Raw genomic sequence first — 20,304 nt, 5'->3', positions numbered from 1 at the left:
TGGGTCTGCATTGTAGTGCTTGGCCTGAGACCTAGTTTGTAGAGTACTGAGATATTTTAGACTCATTTAATGTCACCAAACTGGAACGCTTCACTTGGTGGTCATAGCAGCTCAATTGATCTGCTCTCACTGTGTGATATTACTTACCCGGCAGAAAGACCTCTACAGAACGAAATCGCTGTCATGCCGAGCAAGAGGCGTGTGTCGAGCATCCCGTAAGAGCTGTGCGCTCTCCTGCAGACTTTGTGTCTTCTTTCGGCATTTGGAAGTGCTCTTTGCCACCTCAACACTTCGTGTCCATAATAGGGGCTGTCTGGTGTGAACCATGCAGCCTGCTTTAAGCTTAAGTCAGCGTGCTGTGTCTTGCTCAATTTCTGTATAGGGCAGCATGTAAGGAGTGTTTTATAGCTGTGCTTTGTATTCTGAAGTAGCTCTCCATTTTCCACTGAGTGGCATCAAGTGACTCGTATGGCCTACTTACATTCTAGCTTGCAGACAGCGCGATGTTACCTTGTCCCAAGCATGCTGCTTTTCATGTCTCTGCATAAGGTAGCCTTTCTCCGTCCCTTTTTGCAGTCCTTGGAGGTAATTCCTTTCAAGCTGTAGTGCTGAACCTCTGTATTTCTTTGGAGTGGGACAAATGACGTTTCTGGATTAAGTTTGTTGGCCAGGTTTGTCACAATGGGGATGATGGACAGCTACTTGTTCTGCAATTAAAACTGTCTTTAGATTTAATCACATTTCTATACCCAGAATAATTTGTACTGCTGATAAAAAAATAATAAAGACATTACCTCATTTGAAGGGCCAGCTTTTGAATAACCCAGAAATTTGTGCTGGTGTGGAATTAAGATATTCAACACCAATAGCACTTTCTATTCTCTGCTTCTACTTTTGAAGCAAAAATGCAAACAAAACCAGACAACTTTACAGAAATAATTGCTGGTTTCTATTTTGAGTCAGTTAGCTGTAGAAAGAATGGGGTAAAGAGTGGCAACAATAAAGAAATTTACTTAAAATGTACTTGTTTTATATAAATAAATAAAAAATACATATATTTGAAACCTGATCCCTTGCCTGAGAACCAGAATCTGTCCTAATGCACCCCCGAAATCTTCTCTAATGCCATCCTTCACTAAAACACAAGATTTTACCTCAGTAAGGAATATGTGTTTGGGCCATAAAACCACCTGTGCCTTCCCAAGTGTTGAAAATCCCAAATAATTTAAAAGTTGTTTGGCAGATGTAAGAATGGTGGCAGCTGCAATACTATAGTGTGTGATGAAGACGGATGGAAAAACTCTTTGATTTCTCATAGATTTCAAGGGACTTTGGATCAAATCTTTACCACAAAACACCTCAGCAATAAATTGCGGCTGCTCTTGGTAAAAGATCATGGTAGCGAGACTTCTAGTTAAGAAGTAAGCACACTCCAGTTGGGAGATATTTTTTCTTTATTGTGGTTGTAACCTGTTTCAGGCCGAGGTCAAACAAAGTTGGAAAAAAGTTTTGTCCCTTGGCCCACAATATTGGTTGTGCCAAACAAACAACAAAATTCAGCTTCTGCTTTCTCAGTATTTTGCTTCCTAAAGAGCTACATAAAATAATCTGCTTTGCAGAAGAAAGATGATAGCATTATTAAGTAAAAATAATACTATGAAAAAATCTGTGCAAATATATCATGTTGATATGCTTTTTACAATGTTACCAGTAAAATAATTTGATGAATTATCTCATATACTTCAGTACAAATACATTTACCTATACATACTCATACCCAAATACATTCATACCCATTTATGTGAATTGTAAATCAGTAGTTAATGAATTCCATTTACTTTAAATTCAGTACAGTTGGCTTTTGATCATGTTTTCCTAGCAGTGAAATCCTATTTACTGACATTCCCAGGTAATTACATTATAGAACTGCATGATGTTTAAGCATCACAGGAGACAGTAGTTATCTCAGGACAAAAATCCTTAGGTATGTCTCTCTCCCTGGTATTCCATTAAATTGAGACCTCACACGATAAGTCCTTGAAATTCAGAAACTCAACAGCTAATAAAGATTTTAGCTGTTAAGCCTTTTCCTAGAGGGTTGCTGACTGTCCCTTTCTAACTTTAGGAAAGATGAAGTCCTTTGGGCATGGCTGGATGGAGCCATCTCCTGGCCAGAGAGTAAAGAAAAATCTTGATTGAACATGAATGTGTCCTAACTCCTGCCCTGGTAATTAACCTTGCTGTAAACAAATTAGGTATAAACTGTGAAGGAAATGCTCCCTGCAGACTGGCAGAAGTTAGGTTTCAGTTTAAAAACTTAACACACAAAAAATTAGAACCCAGCTGAGTCGATGCTTTAGATGACACTTCCTTGTGCATTGTATGAACAGCTGGAGAAGAAGGTGAATCTCTGAGCATGGTTCATTACTAGCTTCTGATAGAGCAAAGGTATGGTGGTAATCAACCATTTTTTTTGAATGACAACAAATTTTGGGCAAATCATCCCTAAAATCCTGTTTTACTGGATTGACATGAGCTGGATGATGTTTACAAATTGCTTAATTTCTGGTATTTTGTTTGTCTTGGGCTGTGACAAACCCAACCTTTTGGTGGTTGGCTGTCTTCTGTTCCAGACAGAGCCCTGTTTTCTACCTTACTTGTGACTGTGCAAGTGTTGAAGTATATCCATTTTTGCAATGTGGAGTCATCTCTTGGATAGCTGAGTAAACCACTACAGCTCAATGGATTTTATTGATGAAAAGGCTTATTGACATGAGAATAACAAAATTTCTGTCTATGAGGGCTTCCATACAAAGATAACCATCAGTAAAATTCTTTGCTACTTGCATGTAATCTCTGTGATGATTAGATAATAACAGCTAGGAAAAAAACATTACTCTTCATGAGAGTTAATCTTGTTACTGTAACAAGGTGCTTGATATTTTGGGGCCAATTTTCCTTTGACTGTTTCAGTACAGGATGCAGGTACATAAAGCAAAATAATATGTACCCATACAGACTACTTGAATGTGCCTGAAAAGGTTTTACTGTAGTCTCTTTAATTGTGGGCAGATACGCACATCAAACTTCTACTTGTAGCAACCCAAACTAGGAGCATGATTTTATTTGTCGTAACACAGCTGAACTGCAAGTTTAGGGCTTCTGTTTTATTGTACTGCAAGATGTGAAGTGTGAGTTATTTTGTGTTGTCAAGAGCTCTGGATGAACATAACTTTTTTTTTTGTGTTGAAATAAGGCATTTGTTCTCTATAGCTGTATTGTACCTGAAAGTTCCATTGAAGGCATCTCTGAAATTTATCCTTTTTTACTTTAACACTTAAAGGAAGGAAGTGACTGGTGCTTACAGCAGTGGGATTCAAAAAAGCTGCCTTCAGCTGACATCTATTTTATCCACCTTTTTTTTTTGAGTATGATCAGTTTAGCTCAAGTCCCTGCATCCTGGCTTCCTCCTTTGCAAAATGGAGATGATAATGTTTGCCTACCCAACAGGGGTACTTCTTAATGCAGGTGCTATTCTTCTTTACTAGGGCTAAAGGATTCACGTAAGTATCAAGATGTGTTTCAAAGTCCTTGCAAAATCAGATTTCTCAGGATATGAACACATTACATATTCCAGAGCAATACTTAAAATTTGGTACAGCATTGTTATTTGGAGCAGGTGGGAAGTCCTTTCATTCAAGCTGTCCTCAATGATCTCTGCCTTAAATAATGATATATCAGAAATTGAATCAGTTTGTCTGTGTTCATCTTTTAATTATTATGAATGATTAGCAATCATTGTCTAAAATTTGCATACTCCAAACTTTGTTTTCAAGAGTGGATGAATTTAGATCATTGTTTATTCAAATTCACCAAAATGTTTTGCTATGAATTTTTGCATGGGTAAGAAAATAGAAGAAGTTGTAAGAAATATAGTCCTTTTTTTTAGGAAAATAATTAATTTAAAAACAGTTTTGTACCTGTAACTACTAAGTCTGTTTTAATTTTAACTGCTTTGTTTTTCAGGGGGATCAGATATTGAGTACCTAGATTTTTATAAGCCAGTGGTGTGGTTCTGGATCCTTGTTGGGCTTGCTTACTTTGCAGCTGTCCTCAGCATGATTGGAGACTGGCTAAGAGTCATATCAAAAAAGACAAAGGAAGAGGTAAGAACACTTTAAAAGGGGAAGAAATACTGCTCTTTAAAAACTTTGATTAGAAGTCAGGTGAGCTGATAGCTGCTTTTGCTCTTAGGGCATAGGTCAAAGCTGTTTATGTATGAAGTAATATACTGGAGCTCAAACTGCAGCAAACTTTGTAGCAGTCTAGTCAAACATACAGTGTTTTTTACATGGGTGCATATAAAATTAGATTAAATGTATTATTAAATTAAGTGTATATGCACAATTGCATCTGACAGGAAAAAAATTCTCTAAAAGGATTATTCTAGACAGTAGAATGTAGTCCTTAATTTTTGAAGCAAAAATCATTCTGCTTTGATTGTTTCTATATGGGATGTAGGTATGTAAAGAAAAACACTAAATCATAAATAGTTATATTCAAGATACCTTTGTTCATTTTACAGTGGTAAGAGAATAAATGTTTTATATCATGCAAGGTATTGGAATGAATTATTTAAATATGCCTGACTGTATTTTACCATAATATCTTCAGCAGCATGCCTAGTTATTTGTAGTCAGGTGCCTTGCTTTCAGTTCAAATATCTTTTTACTTGTAAATGTGTATTTTTCATTCCAATGATGCTACATTATCTTACTTTAAATTTTGTCATTTAAGAAAATGTCCTGGTTTTGAAAATGCTAGAGGATAAATTAAATTGCCTTTGCTTGCTGCTAGCACAGTTCAGGTTTTACTAGAAGTTTGAGAAATAAATTGATTTTGTTTTAAGTAATATATTATTTCCCTCTAATTTAACTTCAGTGCCTCTGCATGCATCAGTTCATTTGTGTTCCTCAAATATAAAAACTCTAATTTCTTTTTGATGGAATAAATATGTTGGTTGCTGTACAGTGGCCTTACTGTTTTAAATAGTTCTCCTAGCTGTAGGGCATGGCATCAATGCCTAGATGTAATCCTGGCAATCCTTGAGCTCCCAAAGACCTTGCTATGAAGGGGAGCTTACCCCTATATACCTTCACTCACTGCAGACCCGCAGGGTCCCCCTGCTTTCTGACCAGAGGGCCGCAGTGATGGTGACAGCAGGCAGGAGGGTGTGAGCTGGGCGCTTGGGCAGGATTAAGCCCACTTTGTGAGGCATGTGGGCTGGGCAGCCCGTTTTCATTGCCCTTGCTATGCTCATAGCTCTTTAAAGTTAGAGACAGCGCTGTGGCAGGTCTGTTGTAAGGACACTTTTACCAGGCGTTTCATAAACACTTAGCTCTGAAGCAGAGGACAATATTTATTTGATCAGTTTCATTTAAAGAGTATAATCTTTTGCCCCGTGCTGTAAATTTGAAAGGATATTTATAACTTTCCCTACACAAGGAGCTTTACTGGTGTCCTTCCCAGACAGGGAGCAGCAGGTATCACACAAGTGTTCCCATTTGCGAGTTCAACAGTTTGCAGGATCACCGTTTTGTTTTCCAGAAAAGCACTGAGGGCATCTTTAACACCCAACCTGCATGATTTACACTGGCTGCAGGGAAGCCAACAGATCACTTCAAATGCCATTAACCGGCATGGTTTTTCTGCATTACCTTGAACTTCACAATTAGGTCGGTCTAGCCCATTTTTCCCTCTGCACTAAGAAGAGAGAGCTGAGCAAGCACATGTGGTGTTTCCCCTGTGCACTCACCCAGTGTCTAACTGTTCCCAACCTGGGGCATTTCCTAAACTGCATTTAGTTTCCCTGGGTTACTTGTTTCTTGATGCCTGAAAAAAATGTGATATGACTGAGGCACTATGACTCGGGACTATGCAAAAATACCTTGTTCAGGCTTGGTTTTGCTGCATTTCCTCAGACACTGGTAACGCGGTTTAGTTCTTCACACTACTTCCTAGAATTAAGGTGGTCTTTGATCTCACTTTTCTCATACTCTTCTCTCTTATCCAGACAGTAAGATCTCTGGATAAGATGCTATCTTGTCTGTATAATTGTACATAGCACACTGAGGGTTTGTCTTGTTTAGAGTGTCTCATTACCCGTATTATTATAATGATGATAATACTTTAAGAATGTTTTAATTTTATAATATTTTTATTTTATACTGAAGCTATTTCAATATAGACTAACTTTGGAAAATATTTGAAGAAACGTGAATTGAACCAACTCATGGATTCCTTTAACACATTAAATACATTCTTATTTTATCAAGTAAAACTCCATTTGCCAGGTTATGCAGCACAGTGCTATGCCAAACCTTCTTTTCTCAGGCACCAGGAATGTATGCCCTATTTAGTCTTTCCATTCTTTCTCACCTTTGTAGCCTAAACAAGCATATTCATTTTGTCTACAGAAAGGAAAACCTCATTCTTCAGATACATCCAAATTCTCTTGGCTGATGCAGGTATTCAGGATTTTGCTGTATACAAGTGTCTCGTGCGTTAGGTTAGATTAAAGGCAGTCATAACATAATTGGTACCATTTGTTCAATTAATCATATCTCTGATGTTCAGAAATCTCCTCCCCACACTTCTTAACCCATTGCTCAGGCATGTCTGAGAATTCGTAACAGAAAGAAAATGCTTTAGCAGTTTAGAAATGACAGAGACCAGTCTGAGAACTGAACTATGCATAGCACAAGTTGTGTGCTAGTTAGAAAATACAAAAAGTTATTTCTGGATTCTATCCTAATGATATTTTGTAGGAAGAAAGTTATAAATATATTGCATTTTGTTATAAGACTGGCTGTGTTTGAACAGAAGTGTTGTACAAATACTCACTTTACAGGTAGCATTTTATGATAAAAACTGCTGCTCTTAGCTCATCCTTACTATCTGCATAGGAAAATTTGAGCGACGAAGCTGAGGAATTTTAGTGGAAATGTATTCATCGAGTCTCCTCTATGCCAGCAGAAGCCAGAGGAGACTCTGAATTTCTTGTGCTGCCTGTTTTTTCAATTAAACCTAAATTTACAGGGGTCTGTTCCAGCTTCTATGGATGCAGGTTATAGCAGAGGAACCTATCGGGAGTTCAAATAGTAGAAATGAGTGCAATGGAAAATCCTAGTTCTAAGTATGTTTTTTAACTGTCTTTTCAGGAAACATTCTGTCAGTCCTTGGGGAAATAGCTCATTACACCTAAAAGTAGCCTTTGAAATTAGAAACAATGTTATATACTGAAATCTACTGAGAGACAGAGGCTATGATAAAGTCTATAGAACTGTAATTAATGCACTCTGAAAACTGAACAGTTTAATGTATTTCCTAGGAAATATTAAACACTGAAAATCTTCCTTCACAAAACTTATTCACTATGGATATCAACACCTACAAGTAAACAAGATTTTGTGGAGGATTTGTATCATACCTGTCATGAAAAAATATAGTAGTAGCCTACCATGTTTTAGAAACAGGAGGGAGCAGATAATTCGGTAGTGATCGGTTGTGTTGGTTTCAGCGGTCTAAGACCGAGGGCTGACAGTAGCCAAGTCTAGGGAATTGTACCAGAGTCCAGGACGAAGACAGAAGGGTTGCAAGTGTTGAAAAGTCCTTCTCTTTACTTCCCCTCAACAACCAAAACTATCTATCAGCTGAGGTATTCGATATCTTTTTTGACAGGCAGTTGTAATAATCTCCTTTTCACCTTTTCCTGTAATCTAAAGTAAAAAATAGTTTATCATCGCATATTTAGGGTGTATATTGTGAAAGGAAACCTCTATATTCCAGGAATTGGGCATGCTGATAATGAATACCTAATATCTATAGTGCTGTTTACATTTTTCTTAATGCAGTTGCATTGTTCTTAAAAGCAGTTTACATAAGACTTTGTGGTAATAATGAATTTCACTGTTTCAACAAAATAAAACGTCTATTTTTTTTCAGGATACTACCAGGAAAGTTTGCCGTATGCAAGTGGAACTGAGATAAAAAATCTGATCAGATAGGCACTGATCCACAATAATGTTGTATTTTGATATTAAAATCCAGATACCAGAATGTCTGTCAGTTGCTCAGGTGGCTTTTGTCTCCTGAAATACTCTTGAGAGTTTTGAATGCATCAAATGGGGAGGGAAGTGAAAGACAAGTAGAGACAGAAGTGGGAGTTTTAGAAGGCTAGATCTGCTGCTGGAAGCAGTTCATACAGTAAGATAGATGAAGTGTCAGAAAGTCACTGGAACATGCTGTGTGCTGTAATCTTAAGTAGGCGATCTGTCTCTGAAGTTCAGCTTCAGCTGTACTAGCTTGCCTTAAACTCCCTCCTCTTCATTATTCTCTATACTCTGATTACTCAGAGCACTTTTAAAGTCTTCTGATTTTAGTCTCTTTGAAAGGTAAAATTTCAGCAGGATTTTTTTTTCTTGTCATATTTTCCTTTTACTTCAGTATGCACCAGCGTCTGAATTTCAGCGTTTCCAGCAAAAATGCCTACCCAACCAAGAATCTTAGTCATTTGGGCTATAAACTTCAAATACCTGTTTTTAAAATTAAGTGCTTATCTCCCTTGGCCTCACAATACTTTCTTTGTTAAGCTCTAGTCCAGACTCCATTCAAGTCAATGAAGACGGGATTCATCTCCAGTATAGATATCAACATCTGACCTAGTCATCTACATTCCCTTTATAGTCAGTGGAAGGAAATGAGTGTTTCTAGCATGATCCATTTGAATTTTTTAAGGCATCTACCATATGAGATGAATTGCACCCTGGAAGAGCCCGTTCTCTTCACTGTGTATCAAGAGTCCAGATGTCTGACTCATGTCCAAACTGAGCCAATGTCTAACAAGTGATTTTTCATGCTGGGTGTGTTTCTTTTGAATTGAACAATATGCATCCAGCTTTAAAGACCAAGCCTAAAATTTCACGAGAGATAGCACATTCACTTCTTGTGGAAATCGAAGAGGCAATTGTTATCTTTGATATTTATGATCAAAATAAACTAATTTGACTCATCTGAATCATCATTCAGTTTAATCTTGTGGCACCAGTGGCAGAGCTATTACTCATGTCTGTCAAAACAGAATTAGCCTTGTCATGATGATGCCATGGAGATTATTGCACTCCCTATAATATTTATTGTCTTTTCATTTTACTAGCTTCAGGCTAAAGGTGCTCACCCAGCATAAGGGTCCCAGCCTAAAGAGAACCTGAACCCATCTCTCATATCCCCCAAGGAGGGACCCTACATTTAGGCTGTATGCATGAAAAGATGAAAAAATGAGTGGACTCAAGTGAGAAACATTTTTGTGAGTTTTTGAGAGTTGAACTGGAATACCAGGCAAACAGACCTCAGAGGCTGTTCAGAGAGGGTGTGTGACCAAGGAGGAGGAAGAAGTTCTTTCAGAGGCAGTGAGCTCTTAACCTGACTCTTGCTGTTGTAAGAAACAAAATCCATTCACTTAGAAACGAAGGTGTTAAGAATAACTATTCAGCCTCGTAATCAGAGGCTTTTTACAAAGGTGTGAGCCAATTCCTGATCATCCGTGCATTGTTTTAAGTGAGATGGATCAGCTTCTGTTGAAGAAAACAACTGTCAGGAGTAGGGAAGTGGTTGTCCCCCTGTACTTGACACTGGTGAGGCCGCACCTCGAATCCTGTGTTCAGTTTTGGGCCCCTCACTACGAGGAGGACATTGAGGTGCTGGAGCGTGTCCAGAGAAGGGCGATGAAGCTGGTGAGGGGTCTGGAGCACAAGTCTGATGAGGAGCGGCTGAGAGAGCTGGGGTTGTTCAGTCTGGAAGAGAGGAGGCTGAGGGGAGACCTTATCACTCTCTACAATTACCTGAAAGGAGGTTGCAGAGAGGTGGGTGTTGGTCTCTTCTCCCAAGTGACAAGTGATAGGACAAGAGGAAATGGCCTCAAGTTGTACCAGGGGAAGTTTAGACTGGATATTAGGAAAAATTTCTTTCCTGAGAGAGTGGTGAAGCACTGGAACAGGCTGCCCAGGGAGGTGGTGGAGTCTCCATCACTGGAGGTGTTCAAGGAACATGTGGACGTCGCACTGCGGGACATGGTTTAGTGGGCATGGTGGTGTTGGGTTGATGGTTGGACTTGATGATCTTACAGGTCTTTTCCAACCTTAGTGATTGTGTGTGATTCTGTGTGATTCCTTTTCTTACAAAAAATTAAAAAAGCAGTGGCAGTCGTTTTAAGAATTGTATATCCATAAGTTCAACAGGTAGGTCAGACTGACTTGATGGAGTTCTGTTCCTAGAAAGCACTGAATCAGAAATATTTGTGGGAGACAGTCATGGTGTGAAAGCAATTGCATGTTAAATCCTTTTGCAAGGCAATGATTAATTGGGGTGACACAATTCTAGGATGCGCAAGCAGGGCATCACTGAATTTCTGTAGGAAAGTGGTGTTACTGCTGTAGATGTTATTAAAAGGTATGTTACCAGAAAACAGTCCATAGATCTGTGGTCTAAACTTCAGAAAGAATGCAGAGACCTACAAAAATGGCAAAAGAGCCGTCTGAAGAGAAGTCCGTCTAGCATTAAGAGTTTTTTCCAGTCCATCCAAGATGTACAGGAACGTGTATTTGAGAAAGAATAGCCACATTCTAAAAGGTGATTGTTTCTAATAATTTCTATGAGATGGGGAAAAATAGAAAAACTTTCTACAGTAAATACAGCCATAGGTCTCCGGTCAAATTTGACTAGCGACAGGACAAAAAAAAACCACCCCAAAAATGAAAGATGGGAGTACAGTCCCTCCATAATGTCTCTGAGCCTCTTAGATGTATAAAGAGTGGTATTGGTGTCAGGAGAAGGTAGAAATTGCTGACCTGGCTTTGAATGCAATTTGATCTCTTCCCTTCTCAAGGGATTGAGTGTAAGTCATCCTGGTGGTGTTCGCGGTCCTGTCCTAGCAACAGTCTGTTATAGTGAGTTTCTGTATCGATCACTCTTCTACAAGTACACTGTAGCACTATGTGCAAAAATGAATATGAAAGAACATGTTGTTCTGAGCGTCCCAGGAAAACTAACCTGCTGCTGGTTTTTGACACTTTTTGAGATGTCTTTCCTCATAGCTTTGTGTACGTCGGACCTGCGATGCCTGCTTAACTTCAGGTTCAACACAGAAAGGTAACATCTACACTGTTACCATTTTGGTGTGGTTTATATTTATATCACGTCTCTTAGCTGGGTATATTAAAGCCCTTTAGAGACAGCTGTTTTGCTATTGCATATTAAGTACCAGGTTCCAAAGTGATGCTGGTGTGGTGCTGATTACAAGAGACACGCTGCCTAACTACACTTCCATGAGCAGCACGGCACGCTGTGCCTGCCGAGGGCGGGGGGGCACAGTCGGCACCTCGCCTGCCAGCCCCCACGCCTGGCCCCGCTCTCCCGCAGCGCTCCCCGTGCCTCACCCTGCCGACCGGACGGTTCGGGGGAGATGGAAATGCCTCCCACGGGCAGCATGCAAACAGGTAGTGATGGTGAGAGCTATTGAATTTACAAAAATAAAACTGGAGCAAGTGACTTATACTACGTAATAAGAGAAATGGATTAAATAGAGCTCTGTCATAGCCGTGGCATTGCTTGGAGTGAATTACCCATGAAGGTTCCCTGAATGTACATTATCATGATTTACATTAGGAAATCTTGATTTTTGGAGACAAGATGTAATCGACCCTTTAGGTTACTGTGACAAATATATCTGTCATTTAACTCTATTGACAGAGTGATATTTAATCTGGAATCTGTTCAGCGCACATCTTCATGATTAACATTCCTGAAAACTTTACTTTTTGAAGCTAATCTCAGTGCTCAGATGTTGTTAGGAAAAGGTGCCAAAACTTGTTAGTAATACTGAGTGTGAATGTATTTGATAGCTGTCTTGCGGACAAGTCCCCAGACAAAGCCAGTTCAGCAGAATAAGCTTGTATCTTCAAGAAGTTGTGTTGACAGTGAGGAAACTGCTTTGCAGTCACGGATAAAAAGGACTGAAGAAACTATGGAATACTTTCCTTCACAAGGGATGAGTGCAGTTGTAATACTAGTGTTGAACAACCAAAGTGGAGCTTTAATATTTCACACAACCATCACTTCAGATATTGACATTAGAAAGTTAAATAAACAGTTTTTACTGGGACTTGACCATGTAGTTACAATAGCGGTTCCTTACTCAGTACCAAGTCAAAATTAAAAGCCCTTTTAAAATGTTTTCCTTAGCATATCTTTATAAGCTAAAAAAGTCCAATGAGTTTGTGAAACAGTCATTGCCTCTTTCCTGTGGGAGAAAGCTGAGACAGTCTTTCAACTGCCTGTAGCTTGCGTTTCATTATGCTTCTAGTATAATTCTTAATGTTTGCTATTTCTGGCTGCAGCAAAGTCATTGGCCGTATAGTGCAGATAGAGAATACATGCTGTTCTCCTAAGTCACCTTAGGCTCAGCTGGTAGAGCTTTATGTAAACCTAAATAGTTTCTTGTGGCTAATATAGGTGGATGTCATTCACTCTCATCAGGTTAAAAAAGGGATCGGATAGCTCTCTGAGGTAGATGAAACAATTAAATAGAACAGGTGATTTCGGTAGGAAAATGTCAGCATCCTTTTTTATCCTTGGAAGTTATTCATAAAGCAGAACGTTAGGTACTGAGATAATCAGCCCAATAACTTGTGTACAGTTTTGACACACACATATGCAGCTCTATGCAAAGAGGTGTCTGATGAGCAATATTCAATAAGAGTTCTGAGGAGGTACCTAACATAGGAGTGTTTGTATTTCTGGAAAAAAAGAGGTAAAACAAAATAAATATGGTGACTGTTAGATATCTGGTTCTGTTTTTGTAGACATTATTTTTTTTTTGGTCAGCTACCTGTTTTTATTTTGTGGAATCAGACCATGATAGAGCAAAAGAGACATTTCTGCATCTGCCATCTGTCACATCTCCACAAAACATATTCCCACGGCAGCCACCATAGATGTTCCTCTACAAAAAAATAATCAAAATTCATGGGCTCTCTGCATTCCCATTGGAGAATGTGGTTTATTTCATCCAAGGCATCAGATGTGCTCATGGAAGTTATGTGGGTGAAACCAAACAATCATTGCTCACCAGAATGAACACACAAACATTATTTATTATGGGACTGAATAATCCAGTTTCCAGTGGGAGAGCATTGTTCCCAAAACATTTCTGACCACCATGGCTACAAAAAAATACAACTGTCTATGTAATTTAAATGTTACTCCAGAAGATGGCAATTTCACAAAACAATAGAATCTCTTCCCCTCTAATATTTGCCTCAAAAACAGGGGGACATGTATACCCGTCAGGGGAACCGACAAAGAGATCACATCCTGCTTCATTTGTGCCATGCGCTTTGAAATTAGTCTGGTACCTTAAAGACCTGTTGTAGAAGTGCTCTCTGCTACAGAGCTGAGGTCCTGACAGAATGAAGGAATAGAAGATAGTGGTTAAACACCTGGGAAAGCTCAGCATAGGTATCTCATTAGTGCCTGTGGCACTTCTATGTTGCATTTTGTTACTGTTTTTTCCTTTACCTTTAAAGACAAGTAGAACACAGTCTTCTCTGAATACCTGTCCACAGATTACAGCTCAATGGGGTTTGGGTACTTACTAATAATGCTATAATGGCAGAAATACTAAAAGTCAGATAATTTGGGTGGGAATTTATTTAGTTGGGCTATAAATGAGATTCCTTCAATGTACAGGAAATGTACAGGCTCCAATAAAAATGGCTGTGAAACTTGTCTTTTTCTCTTCTGCACTCCAGTCTTCTCCAGCCTATAGACAACCGCCGTAGTGAACGTAACCTTGTGGCCAGCAGTAGCTCAGGTGGGAAGAGGTGGTGTGTGCTTGCCCAGAACTGCAGGGAAGTGAGATGGCAGATAGACAAACCCTCCTACCCACGCAGGGAATCAACCCACCCAGCAGCTGCATTGTTCAACCCATCAACCCTCTCTGTACTTTTTTTAAAATTTCATTTTTTAAGTGGGACTTTAAGAACAATTTCTGCAAACGTTGGATGAGCTTCTTGAAAGCTAAGACAAAATGTTATGTACTGTACTCTGCTGCCTGGATAATGTGACATGTACATGCTCTTTCTAGTTTTGTCTCCAAGTAGCATATCATAGAGAGGTTAATTGGATGTGTTATTTTTAAGTAACAGAAAAAGTACATTGGAGAGGAAAAATGAAGCTGCGAAACTTTGGAGAATGCATTATGGATAAATGTTAGAAATTATATACTGAGGAAAATCTAGAGCGCTAAGAATATCTGTAAGGAATGCCACTTTTTTTTCCCCCGAAGATGCAGTCAGATGGATATCTCCAGCTCATCTACTTGCTCTTTATTTCATTTTTTTGGCTTGCACTAACACGGCCATCACAAAATGTATGAGCCCTATATGCCAAAGGAAACAACATAAAGTACAGCTGTGAAAGAAAAAGCTACACACATTATTTAGAAATACATATTTTCATTTGCTTGCATAGCATATATAATGTTAATTTTTTTTCTTATTTGGTACTTAGTGGTTTAGCTCCTCCCAAGTATATCATAACTTTCATGTCATATATCTGAGTTCCATCCAAGCAGGATATCTTCCCACTCTAAGTAGAAGTTGATTAACTGGTTATACTGTAATGTTGGGATTCTTCAAGAATCTTCCTGAGAGAGAGGAGCAAAACTAAGGCAAAGTTAAGTTAGACAAGTGTGTATTCATTTTGATCTATTTAAAGATGTCCTTAATTAGGCTTGTGTTTTTTTCTGTTAGACTACAGATGTGGCTTAATTCAAAGTACAGATTACTCGTGTAAAGGTTATGGCTACATGGCTTGGGCTGTCCAGACCACACTTCATAGGATGAGTGGTCTTCCTGCATGGTGGGCAGTTTTGTTTGTATAATTATTTGGATATCTGTTGTGAGCAGAGTGTCCAGAAAGATCCCCAAACTCCTGACAAGTATAAAGAATCAGAGTAAATGTACTGAAGAATGAAGCAGGTGCTTCTGTATCTTCATTTTTTTTTTTTCTTTTAGCAGTAGCGTCCCCTTGGGCATACTTACATTCTGGGTTCTGCTGTTGGCCTCTATCTAAGCACGGAGCTCAGCTAGACGGTGAGAAAGCTAAAACATGGTGGCAATGAAAATGAATAGAGAGTTTTGGTCTTGCCAGTGGTATTGGCTGAGAGCCAGTTTTAGGTCATTATTAATTTAGATGGGTTTTGGCAGGAATAAGTGAAGGAATGGTTACTTGAGGTCCATGTTTTTTCCTAGTTCTGTCAAATTCAGTATGTCTGTCTTTAAATGATATTGGTGATAATGTATGTGCACAGCCTGGGAACTGTTTGGTCATTCAGGATGTTCATGCAGTATTTTTCTGATGTATAGTTAAAAACAAACAGACAAACCCCCCAAAAATCAAAAGTGACTTTAACAGGAGTGAGTAGATACTTCAAAACTGTTCAGAGGCTATTCCTCATTATATCCTAATAGAGTAAATGTGACATTTCCACCACAGGTAGACAGAGACACTTTAACATAGACATTTAGAGATGCTACTAGAGATGACCTGTGGTATTTGAGACATCCCCACAGGGCTGTCAGATATGATGCAGAATGTATGGGATATCCAGGCTCATCTGCAGTGGTAGCTGGAGGCCAGGCAGCCTGTGCTGGGCAAGGAATTGGCTGTTTATTTGCTAGAAAAGTATCTAGTTTTTTGTGGTGAAGTGTGCTGTGTGGAATAGTTAGTTGTGTTACCATTAACTGTATTTCTTGAGAATTCGTCATTGAGACCTGTATTCCCTGGACTCATAAAGCAGTGGGGTATTGCTTTATAAATACCTAATAAAGTTACTAATTTTTTATGTTCAGAGTACCATGTTAATAGGTTGGAGTTGATACTCCTTGTGAAATGTCTAACACATTGCAGTCTAATTTGGATTTTGATGTGGAGGAAGTCAATCCTGGAGCTGGGCTAGGGCCTGTGTCCCCCTTACTGATGGCATCTCTATTCCCTGAAGGTTGGGAGTAAGCAGCATCACCAGATTAGTGCTGCTTAATGTATGCCTGAGTCAGGTGCTATCACCGTGACATGTTTTTCCTATTACTTTTGAAATATTTTGTGTCATCCAGCCTTATTTAAAGTCCTTAGCTGTCAATAATTTCTGTGACCTTAGTCACGGGGCCTCGTCCTTGTGTGGCATTGCCCCCAACTATGACAGCTGCAGAGTCTACAGAGCTGTGTGCTGTAATGAGGCAAGAGAACCGGAGAAAAGTAAACTGTTACAGTAGGTATGTATGTGAAGATTTTTTTCTGAGTAGCATAGGCAACTGGCATTTCAGTCACTTTCCATGAGACATTTTGTGGCTGTCAGCCCCCAGATGAAGAGGAGCTGTAATGCAGTATGATAAAATGTCATACCCCAAGGACAGAAAGAACCTGAACATATACAGAGATGTTCCTATGGATAAAGGAGGGATCAAATTATAAAAGCGAGTTGCTTATGTACACTCACAGTTAAAAACTACACATTTCTTTTCCTATAACCTTTTGTGCTTGAGTCCATAAGTGCTATGGAATTAAGAGTTTTATTCTGAAGAGATAACATTTTTGAGTGCATTTCAGTTCACACAAAAGCTAGGGGCCGAAAGCAGTAATTTGGGGCACGCATAGTTCACACAGCACTGAACTTCTAGTTTCTCATGCTGTGCTAATTACCTCTGTTTTACTACTAAAGCTTAGCAATAGCACTGCATTTTTCATTCTTTTTCTATGATTTTAATATAAAACTGAAATTGTGCCAAGCAGCATCATAGCTCTGGTCTGTGGGAAGATAGGATTGAGTCCACCATGTTCATCTTCCACATCACATTAATTGGAACATGAGCCCATCTCCAAAGGCATAGTTAATGATGTTCTTCAGCTGGCTGCATAAACTTACTTCCCAAAAGATTCTCATTGGAATTTAGTAATCAGATGTCCTAACAACTACAATTTTAAAATTCTCCTGAATAACTTACGTGCACAAGAGTTAAAATATAGCAGCTTGCCCTGTGCAATGCAGGTCCATCACCAGCATGTGGTGAGGTGGGCTGGCGAGGGAATTCTGAGCCTGTCCTAGGGGTTACATAGACTTGCTTTTGTCAGAAGCATGACCAGCCGTTTTTTCTGTGCTGGGAAAACATGAGAGAAGTGGGAACTGAAACTACTTGTAAAAGGAAGGTTAAAAACCGTATGGGGAGAACGTTCAAGATGCTTGTAGCTTCCAGTATGTTGCCGAGACACAATTTTAAAGCCACCAGTCTAATAACATCCCTTGAATGTGACCATATGCAATGCCAAGATGTCTGCCTGAGCAAAATAACGGATCTGGTGAATACTTATGCAGCTGGTGAGGGGTACAAATGTGTAGGGTGAAATAGGAACCCGTATACCTGCTCTTTGCTCCCCTGGACAGAAGCATGCTCCAGAATCTGAGCAGCCTGCCTTTAGTAAAGCTTCAGAGGACAAAGCTGCCCCAGGGTGTGCACTGATACTGCTTATCATATTTTTATTACTTGTTTACTACAAATAAAAATGTTGTAGCAGCTGAAATGTTTCAGCATTACAGATTTCATTATTTTCAGATCTGAAGTGCAGTGTGTCTGATCCTAATTGCTCAATTTAAATACTAATAATCACTCAGCTGGGCGAGTCCTCTGTGTATTACAGATGATAATCCTTGTTTTAGAAAATATACATAATGGGTCCACATTAGTCATCTGTGTAATTCACTGAAGCTGAGACAAATGTAATAAAATGACCCCTGGGTAAAGAGATCTTTTTGTTTTGTTTCTGGAGGGGAAAAGTTTTCCTGAAACCCTGTCACTCCTGGGTGAGCTGATTATTTTTTACCTTCATTATATTCCTGTTTTCCACTGCACTGCAAAGCATGAATAAGCCTGTGGCCACTTTTCTCTGATGGTTTACCCCCTATATTTCTCTGTGTGGGTTTCTTTATTTATTATTTATTTCTATGCTCACCAAGTCCAAGCTTGCTTGCCAATGATTGAAATTCTGGACTGAGCAGTACCAATTAGACTAATTTATTTAGGTGGGTTAATTCTTCTGAAAATGCTTTGCTTTAGAGTTATATTTATCAGCAGTCTAGCTTCCCTGTGCTATACCTTCCAACTACTAAACTGCCTACAAAGCAGAGATTTAAAGAGAAACAATCTATTTCCTTTGCAGTTATAATGAAATAATCTCCTCAAAAAGTGCCTTTTTAAATTACCTACATAACTTATTTAATATTGTAACATAGGTTTGGTTGAAATACAAGAGCAAAAATATGAATAGCATATAAATTACAAGGCCATAGTTCACCTCAGACTATTATCTGGGTGAGCTGCTCAGTCTACCATGTCGGAGGAAAAATAAGGATAACTTGGGATTCTGTGCCAGCAGCTGCCTTCCTCCCCCCTCCTCAGCCTTACCCACAGAGCTTGGGTTCATGGGATGCTCCAGCTTTCCTAGTACTGAAACAGGGAAATGGTGGAAAGAAGTCTTAAGGGGTAAAAATTATGGTAGTTTTTAGTGAAAGTGGATCAGCCTTTGCCAAGGCTGTCAATATAAGGACATACAGAGTTAGAGCACAGGAAATGACTGGGCATCAGGGGATATACATACGTTCATGAAATGGTGGTGATGGTAGAAACTAGCACCTTGCAGCCAACCTGACTGGAGATCTGGGCACAGCAGGGGAAATACCCCCTCCAGCTGTACGGTAATTGTACAGCCGCCGTGTGCGGCAACTGGCAGGCTGCGTTTCCTTTGGGTGTGATGGGTAACAGCTCCCGGCGTCCCACTCTGCAATTGTCTTCGTGCTGCTTTTTAGTATGTCGCTTCGGTGGAGTCAAGGTGGTAAGCAGACATGTTGCTGACAGACTGAAACTGCTGCTGTATCGGTGCTACATTTGAGCAAGCAGAAAAAAGAGAGAATACAAGCAGCTGACGTTTTCTTTTAAAAAAGCTTTTCTGTCTAAATTTAGAAAATTCTTTGCCAAGTCTCCCAGGGATCTTTCCAGAGACAGTAGAAGTGCTCATAAATAACCCCGCACCCTAGTAACAATAGACAACACAGCCCGGATTGCTGGGATTTCAGCATCCCCTGACCAGCTGGGTACTGTGCAGCTGTCAGGGCTCTACAGCTTCCCCATATTGTTGACTGCCTATAATTAAAGAAAATTTAGCAGAAAATTTTTTTATTGTTTTTAGAATCATTGTTAACTCTTACCTAGTGCAATGTTTCTCCTTGTTTAATTGCTCTCAATAGAAGAGTGAGTCTGCAGCATGAGAAATTTGTGCCAGCAGCAGCTCTTTGCCTGCCCAAAGCTGTCTTGCTCTCTCGCTGGGCTCTTGAGCCCGAACAGTGTCTAAAGTCCTCGGCCCCGTAATGCTTCCTTTTTTTCCTCATTTTTGCCACAGGTAGGGGAATTCAGAGCCCATGCTGCGGAGTGGACAGCCAATGTCACTGCAGAGTTCAAAGAAACTCGAAGGCGCCTGAGCGTGGAGATCTATGACAAGTTCCAGCGGGCTACCTCTATCAAAAGGAAGCTCTCCGCAGAACTCGCCGTCAACCACAACCAAGACCTGACTCCCTGCAAGAGAACCCTGTCAGTCAACCATCTCACCAGTGAGAAGGACATCTTGCCAGCTCTAACAAAGACAGACAGCATTTACATGAATGGTTTGACACCGCACTGTGCAGCAGAAGAGATAGCCGTTATTGAAAACATTAAGTAGCTGTGACTTTGGATCCCAGTCCTTGAGAAGCTCTTGGCTTAGACTAGCCATATACCTTTTCTCTCCACCCTGTCGATGATCAATGCTAATAGCATTTTATATGTGTGCATGAGTTCCACAGAAACTACAGTCCAGAGTTACCATCGCATCTCTTCAAAGACGAATGGCACTGCTATTATCGAAAGATGCTGGAACAAGCAACGTCTTCTGCCTTTATCTGCCCAGACTGTTTTTCACTTCTCCTAATGTGCCATATGGCCTCAAGAATGAATCACACTTGTTTATGGTAACAATGTAGCTTTGAGGGATCAGTCCTTAAAATTTCAGGGTCTACCTTACTGAGCCTAGGAATGGACAATTTCTGGACTACAACGCATTTGTAAATGGCAAGAAATTCTTATGCAGCCTTTTACCTAAGAAATT

At 39.6% G+C, this 20,304-nt stretch overlaps 1 protein-coding gene across 1 annotated transcript in view; it reads left to right on the top strand.

The window, feature by feature from the left end:
* The window catches only part of KCNK2 (potassium two pore domain channel subfamily K member 2), a 78,707-nt gene extending 58,826 nt beyond the window's left edge, over nucleotides 1-19,881 (top strand). Inside the window, exons 6-7 of the mRNA XM_059835916.1 lie at nucleotides 4,027-4,166; nucleotides 19,564-19,881. Coding sequence (XP_059691899.1) covers nucleotides 4,027-4,166; nucleotides 19,564-19,881 — 458 coding nt within the window. The remainder of the gene's footprint in view (nucleotides 1-4,026; nucleotides 4,167-19,563) is intronic.
* The last annotated feature ends 423 nt before the right edge of the window (nucleotides 19,882-20,304 follow it).

This window comes from Gavia stellata, chromosome 2 (assembly GCF_030936135.1).
Source record: "Gavia stellata isolate bGavSte3 chromosome 2, bGavSte3.hap2, whole genome shotgun sequence".
In the NCBI taxonomy this organism is placed as follows: domain Eukaryota; kingdom Metazoa; phylum Chordata; class Aves; order Gaviiformes; family Gaviidae; genus Gavia; species Gavia stellata.
The sequence above is the reverse complement of the archived record's forward strand: the minus strand, read 5'-3'. Positions and strand labels throughout refer to the sequence as shown.